The sequence below is a fragment of the Austrofundulus limnaeus genome, unplaced genomic scaffold (genome assembly GCF_001266775.1).
Source record: "Austrofundulus limnaeus strain Quisiro unplaced genomic scaffold, Austrofundulus_limnaeus-1.0 Scaffold142, whole genome shotgun sequence".
In the NCBI taxonomy this organism is placed as follows: Eukaryota; Metazoa; Chordata; class Actinopteri; order Cyprinodontiformes; family Rivulidae; genus Austrofundulus; species Austrofundulus limnaeus.
The window spans coordinates 1,206,223-1,213,913 of record NW_013952544.1 but is presented as its reverse complement, the minus strand read 5'-3'; the positions used below and the strand labels follow the sequence as shown (position 1 = coordinate 1,213,913).

Sequence of the window (7,691 nt, the reverse complement as noted above, 5' to 3'; positions counted from 1 at the left end):
CCAGTAATATTTGAGGTCACAAGTTTTGGCCACGGATATTTTGTGGGTCAGAAGATAAAAAGTTTGGGAACCACTGGCGGCCCTCAAAAAACTTCACTAAATTGCTAATTTGGTTTTTTTTAAATGCATTGGCAACAATGAACTATTAAAACAAACATAATAAACCAAATAAAAATTTATATTCCCACGGCATTTAGGGGTTGAAGGACAGCAAATTATCTTTTAAAACAGCATGGCGTTTATGAGGGGGGCCCTGGGATTTTTTTGACCTTGTAAGGGGTCCCCAAACCCAAAAAGTTTGAGTTTCCCTGCTCCATGATAACTAAAAGCTTTGTACTTTTACCGTACGGTGCTTTTACTTGCTGTAAAAACGTAAAAACACCGTACAGCAAATAAAAAATCTGCTAAAACAAAAGGAATTGTGTTACTTTATAACAATTTACTGACAACAATAGATCGTGAAAGTAAAGTGACTTCAAATTTAGTTTCAATATTTGTTACTTTACGTGAATTTCCAAACGTTGAATAAAACAGTGGCAAAGCCAGCACTAAAACATATTTTAAAAACACAGTAAACACACTAATAGGYAAATACAGCAGCAAATGAATCATTTAAAAAGGCACCTATTTTGAGGCTTATGGTTAACTTTGGGCTGCGATTATTTTAGAGGCTCTTGAAAGGTTAGAACTCCAAGACCTACAGTTTGAAATACTTATAGGTCGTCCGCATAAACATCCCTACAACACAATCTACCTCTAGCTCAAATCCTAACTGTAGCCACTAAACAGCCTTCTTTCTATAAATATTTCCCATCCACAGATCTGGTTCCACTAAACTAACTCAAGTACATGTAAAAGTAAGGATCAGGTTCYACAGAAAACTTAAGAGTGGGGAAAGCTAATACTTCATCCTTTTCTTGATCAAAAGAAAAATGCAAGATACACACAAATGTAAACCTGCCAGACATCAAAAACATCACTTAGTTTTAATACATCTACCTAAAATACACCTTTATAGAGATAAGCAATAATAATATTCATTTATGAGATATTTCGTACACTGCAATAACATTCTTAAACACATTTTTACTCATCTATCACTGTAACTCCTATGTTTTTTTTAATTTTTCATTTTATATAGCCATTCACATATCTCAGGGTTCACCATTACCATGATGACGCATCTTTTAAAAAGACTGCCTAAAGATGAGTTTGGAGTATATCTCAAAAAAATATAGATGTATATATATATTTATTTATTTTTAATAGATATGTCGGGCAGCTAAGAAAACCGCTGCAAATATTACGATTACGGGAACTTTTAAAAGGTATTTCTTAGGAGAAAAAGCAGTCGTTCTACTTTCAAGAACTTACAAAAGTACGCACCGATCCAGCTAGGTGTGGAAATAAAAACAGAGGTTATATTTTGCGAACTGCGCACATGGATTTGTAATCCGCGCACTCAGTTAGGAACTTCTTGTTTTGGTGCAAACACAAGGGTTTAAAATTTTAAAAACAAAGACTGAATTATTTGTTGTTTTTTTTCTTTGTTGGCACGTGCTGGGGTTTGTACAAAGGTTTGAGGAAGGAGGAAACAAAAAGTGAAGTGCTTTCCGCGAAAAGAAACAACAACAAAAAAGTGCTTCTCTTGAGGAACAATTTTTTTTAAAAAGCAGTTACTGAGTTCAAACTTTCACGTCTTATTTTTCAATTTGCATTACTCCGAAATTATTTAACTCTAAGAGTAGATTGGTTTTAACTTGGCTTGAAGAGCACTTTTTTAAAGCCTGAGGTTGTTTTCTGGCTAAGCCATGTTTGTGGGGGGGAATAAAAAAATAAGTAAAGGTTCATCTACATTTCATTGTTCCCACACTAATCTCCGTTTTCCATTTAAATCYTGGCAGTTTGAGTTATTGGCATCAGCGGTTTCAAAACTCGAGACGCTGTTTTTTTTTACATTTTAAAAAAGAGAATTAAGTAAAACAAAAGATCCACTTCAAACTATATTTTTCAGGGTCACAACAAGACATAATCTCCACTAAAATTTATCTTTGATTTTTAATTTTTTTTATATTATTTTCGAAAGTATGCAGCACCACGCCTTTTGGCCTACTGATCCTGCCCTCTATAACTACTAAAAACGTGTGAGAYAGGGAGAGAAAAGATATAGAAGTTAAAAGAAAAAACATGGGTTAATACGTTGTTATAGCTATAAAATAAGGAGGGGGAAAGCCCAAATAAAAGCTGCTTCAAATTCTTTTCTTGTGTTTTCCTTATTGCTCAAAGGGGTTCAACTTCCTTTTAAGGCTCAATCAAAAGCTTTTGTGCGCACTTTCATTTAAGGCTTCTAAGTGTTTGTTGTGTACTTATTCTTTATTCTAATTCTCCAACTCTTTGATCAGGCCTGGTAAAGACCGACAGCCCAGGATGTCCAAGCTGAGCTCGGGCTGGTGTGGCAGCCATCTTGGCTGGGCAGCAGCTGCCTCAGTCACTGGAAGGCCTGGTGGAAACGAGGCAGCGTGGTGGTGCTGATGCTGGAGCTGAACACTGGTGGCAGTGGGTGCAGGGACCCCAGGCCTAGACTGGAGCTCTGCTGCTCCTGAGGTTGTGGTTGTAGAGAGGTAAGAGGTGCCGTGGCGGCGACTGCGTGGGGCTCGGCAACGTGCAGCGCTGAGGCAGAGGAGGAAGGTGCAGAGGAGGTCGCGGATGAGGTGTAGCCCATGACCAGACCTCCCGTGCTCATGGGGGCGCTGTATGGAGGAAGGTTCAGGGGCAGGAAACCCAGCAGGTGGGAGAAGTCCATGTTAGCAGCACACAAAGACTCGGCGATCACCGCAGGGCTCTTCGACAAGAGGGGATCCCCGCAAAGTTCATCTGCCAGCCCCGAGGTGGGCTCCAGTCCGTCCTTGGGGGACGAGGCAGCAGCGTGAGGTTCTGCAGATGGAACTGGGCCTGGCAGGCCACTCTGCAGATCCATGAGGAAACTCTCCATTTCCACTTTCAAGGGCTTTTCCAGCAGGTATGAGGTAGATCCCAGCTGGTATTTGGGCACCGGCTGGGGCTGGTGCTGCTGCTGGGGAGCCGCAGGCTGATGGTGTGGGGGAGGGGAATGGTGGTGGTGYTGGTGYTGGTGGTGGTGGTGYTGATGGGAGTGTGGGTGAATGGAGGCAGGGGACTCCATGTGGCAGCCCATGCCCATAGCTGCGGATAAAGTGTTGGGCATGAGGGACGGGTGTGGGTGGCCCACCCCGGAGTTCGACATGGCCTGGAGGTGGTGGGGGTTGTACATGTTCATTGGAAAAGGCGCCCCCCCGCTGGAGAACGGTTTGCTCATGATGGGGTCTTTGTTGGACCCCATGCTGCACATCATCGGGCTGAGCTCCTCCTTGACGGCACACGGCGGAGAGCCYCTCGCTAAAAGACCCAACATGTCCGGCGGCTCCGTCTTGATRTTCAGCAGCTCCTGCGAGTGGCTCTTCTTCACGTGGCGCGTCAGGTGGTCCTTCCTGCCGAAGCGCTGGGCACAGTACTGGCACAGGAAGTCCTTCCGACCCGTGTGGACCACCATGTGCCGTCTCACGTCTTTCCGTGTGTAGAAACGTCGGTCGCAGTGGTCGCACGGGTGCTTCTTCTCCTTGGTGCCGCCCGAGGACTTCCCCGAGTGGCTCTTGAGGTGCTCCAGGAGGACAGGCGTGCTCTCGTAGCTCTGCATGCACACTTTACAAGTCAAATCCCCTGCAGTTGCAGAGTGCATGGCCACATGGCGTTTGTATCCCAGTTTGGTGTTGTAGTGCTTCCCACACTCCTCACACTTGAAGGCCTCTTTGTTGGGGTCGTGTGTCTGCAGGTGGTTCTTCAGGTGGTCTTTGCGGTGGAACATTTTTTCACAGAACGAGCACTGATGGGTCTTCTGCGGAGAGTGTGTGGCCATATGCCTGTAAGGACAGAGACATTGTAAAAGTGACTAAGAAAAGATGGTACAACGTCCTCCGTCATCGTTAAATTTCAACTGTGTTCGAAAAAGATTAATAGATGATACGAAGCAATAAAGAAAACGAGACAAAAAACTCAGGACACCCTTTTATTTCAGAAACTAAATGGAAAATAAAGTATCTGAATACCCCAGATTGTAATGGGTGAGGGTGCCTATCTTTCAGGCTATTTATGGCTAGAAGTTACTTTTAGGTTGAATATTTGCACTCCTGGAATTCAGCTCCGTCTTCCTCCTGTCTAACCCGGTGCAGGCAGGCCCCCAACAACTCGCTCCTATCTGGTACCTGGCTGAAGGCAGCGGTGCTGACTGGTTGGAGGCAACCAGGAAAACCCGGAGCGGACATTAAGTGGGATGACTTTTCTCCTATCGATCAAGTGGAATGGACTCATCAAAACAAAAACAGCACTGMGTGAACTGATGASATGAATGTGGAGGAGGGGTCCAGATACTTTTGAAAAGTGGGGGGACACATATCCCCTTCATTTACTATTGTTGCGACGCCTATGGCTAGCTCGCATGGAAAATCTCAAAATTTTAAGGCGTCCGTCCGTTTTCTTCCTCTTATCCGGGATCGGGTCTCGGGGGCAGCAGGGTAAGCAGAGAGACCCAGACTTCCCTCTCTCCAGCCACTTGGACCAGCTCCTCTGGGGGAATCCCAAGGTGTTCCCAGGCCGAGAAACATAGTCCCTCCAATGTGTCCTGGGTCTTCCTTTGYGTCTCCTCCCAGTGAGACGTGCCCYAAAGACCTCAGCAGGGAGGAGTCCAGGAGGCATCCTAACCAGATGAACCACCTCAACTGGCTCCTCTCGGCGTGGAGGAGCAGCGGCTCTACTCTGAGTCCCTCCTGGGTGATCTTCTCACCCTATCTCTAAGGGAGAGCCCAGACACCTTGCGAAGGAAACTCATTTCAGCCGCTTGTATCTGCGATCTCGTTCTTWCGGTCACTACACAAAGTCAMTGACCATAGATGAGGGTAGGAACGTAGACCGACTGGTAAACCGAGAGCTTCGCTTTCTGACTCAGCTCCCTCTTCACCACGACAGACCGGTACAACACCCACATCACTGCAGACGCAGCACCAATCCGCCTGTTGATCTCCCGCTACATTCTTCCCTCATTTGTGAACAAGACCCTGAGATACTTAAACTCCTCCTCTTGGGGCAGGACCTCCTCCCCGACCCGGAGGTGGCACGGAATTAAGGCGTTTTTCCTCAAAATCAGCTTTTTTGTTGCTACTGCTCAAAAAAGTGCTTCAAAGTGTTGTTTTATGWTTATKGTATTTATTCATGTATAATACGATCATCATTTTTTGAGCTTGCAAAGCATAATAATCTAATTATCAATAACCCGTGTATAATACTATCCCCCCACTTTATAGATGATTTTTAGGGTTAAATTTCTAGTATTATACATGAATAAATACAGTATATTTCAGACAGTTCATTCAAATGATACATTGATAAGACATTTATTCATTATGTTTTGACAAAATGCAATTTTTGCAAATGTTTTAATCAAAACAATATATTTGCGTTTTTCTCCACATCCCACTTTRAGACTTCATCCTTGTTTTGATGTGATTGATATTTAGCTAATTTCGACCTATTTTTGCTTGTTTAGCATCGTCACGGGTGAGAGGCGACAGGATGTGCACTGGGGTAAGGGCGGGAATGAAGTAGAAGGCTAGACGGTCCAAATTCACAGACWCTTTCTTCTGGTCTTTGCGGTTATTCAAGGACCCGGCCCACCAAGACCGTGTAAGCCGGGTCCTTCCCTGAGTTACCCTGTTTTSATAATATTGAGCCAAAAGGCACCTTATAGATGTCAGCTTTTTTTTGTAGTCTGCTTTTAGTCAGGATGTAAGTATTTTCTGGAGTCGTGTGTTTGGGACCTCAGGTAAAAGTGCATACGGTGACCCACGTGATGAATACCTGAAGAGTTTGTACTTGGAGCTGAAGGCCTTGGGACAGWGCGGCTGTGAGCAGTGGAAAGGTTTCTCTCCCGTGTGACTGGAGGTGTGAAGCCGGAGCTTCTCCTGTGAGGCGAACAGAGCCCCGCACACCAGACACTCGCTCCCACTCACTCTTCCTGCTTCCTCCTCTTTCTCTTCCCTCTCTTCCTCTGTCCGTGGCAGCGGGGCGGCGRTCCGGAACAGCTTGGCGGCAGTGCGTCGTCTCTCTTCCTCCGGCGTCAGTGCGGTAATACAGTGTGAGGCATCAGCGGCAGCAGCTGCCATGGCAGCCCTAGAGTGCCGCTGCCATGAAGGGTGGTCTGCGGTTCCCCCTGCCTCGCAGGCTCAAAGTGGGAATCTGGGTGTGGGTGGGAGTCGTTAAAACCAGAGGYGGTGGCCGGGTGCTCAAAGGTTAAGGCCAACAATCCAGTGGAAGCATCGAGGAAAGACAAAATCTGTAGTGAGAGAAAAGGACAAGTTTTGAAACTAAACCTATTTCGAAAACAAGTTCTGCTCTGTTCTATTCTACTCTATAATTATATAAATTTATAAAAATTCACACCGATTGTAAAATGAGGAAAATGTGCAGGTGCTCAGTAACTTTTACCCATGGGTGTTAAAAGTCCTTGCGTGTTTGAAGTTCCCACTCCGTGACTCCGAGCCGATCGCTCCTCTTCTTCACGTCTCCTCCTCCTCCTCCTCCTCACCCTGTCCCAACAGCTACAGCTGGTGGTGAGCAGGAAGTACTGTTCAGCATCTTTACTGTCCTGTAAAACAAGAGCAAACACAATCGACAACAACAGTTATTAARCACACACTGCAACAAAACACACAACTCAGCTCCAAATCAGTTTTAAGGTGTTTCTACGGTTTTTAACCCTGACGAAATTTAAATCGTCTCGTTTCTGCAATATGAGATCTGTGTTCCCTGTTACCTGTGTTCCCTGTTACCTATATTCCATGTTGCTGTGTTCCCTGTTACCTGTGTTCCCTGTTACCTATGTTCCCTGTTACCTATGTTCCCTGTTACCCGTGTTCCCCTTTACTTTTGTTCCCTGTTACCTATATTCCCTGTTCCTGTGTTCCCTGTTACCTGTGTTCCCCTTTACCTATGTTCCCCGTTACCTATGTTCCCCGTTACCTATGTTCCCCGTTACCTATGTTCCCCGTTACCTATGTTCCATGTTACCTATGTTTCCTGTTCCTGTGTTCCCTGTTACCTGTGTTCTCCTTTACCTGTGTTCCCCTTTACCTATGTTCCCTGTTACCTATGTTCCCTAGTACTTATGTTCCCTGTTACCTGTGTTCCCTGTTACCTGTGTTCCCTGTTACCTGTGTTCCCCTTTACCTATGTTCCCCTTTACCTATGTTCCCCGTTACCTATGTTCCCCGTTACCTATGTTCCCTGTTACCTATGTTCCCTGGTACTTGTGTTCCCTGTTACCTATGTTCCCTGTTACCTATGTTCCCTGGTACTTGTGTTCCCTGTTACCTGTGTTCCCTGTTACCTATATTCCCTGTTCCTGTGTTCCCTGTTACCTATATTCCCTGTTCCTGTGTTCCCTGTTACCTATGTTCCCTGGTACTTGTGTTCCCTGTTACCTATATTCCCTGTTCCTGTGTTCCCTGTTACCTATGTTCCCTGGTACTTGTGTTCCCTGTTACCTATATTCCCTGTTCCTGTGTTCCCTGTTACCTATGTTCCCTGGTACTTGTGTTCCCTGTTACCTATATTCCCTGTTCCTG

The 7,691-nt window shown here is 45.4% G+C and overlaps 1 protein-coding gene across 1 annotated transcript in view; it reads right to left on the bottom strand.

The window, feature by feature from the left end:
- Positions 1–412: 412 nt before the first annotated feature.
- plagl2 (pleiomorphic adenoma gene-like 2) overlaps positions 413–7,691 on the bottom strand; it is a 73,386-nt gene continuing 66,107 nt past the window's right edge. Inside the window, exons 2-4 of the mRNA XM_014016321.1 lie at positions 6,553–6,712; positions 5,926–6,400; positions 413–3,935 (exon numbers count right to left, since the gene is read on the bottom strand). Coding sequence (XP_013871775.1) covers positions 2,489–3,935; positions 5,926–6,230 — 1,752 coding nt within the window. The 5' untranslated portion in view covers positions 6,231–6,400; positions 6,553–6,712 and the 3' untranslated portion in view covers positions 413–2,488. The remainder of the gene's footprint in view (positions 3,936–5,925; positions 6,401–6,552; positions 6,713–7,691) is intronic.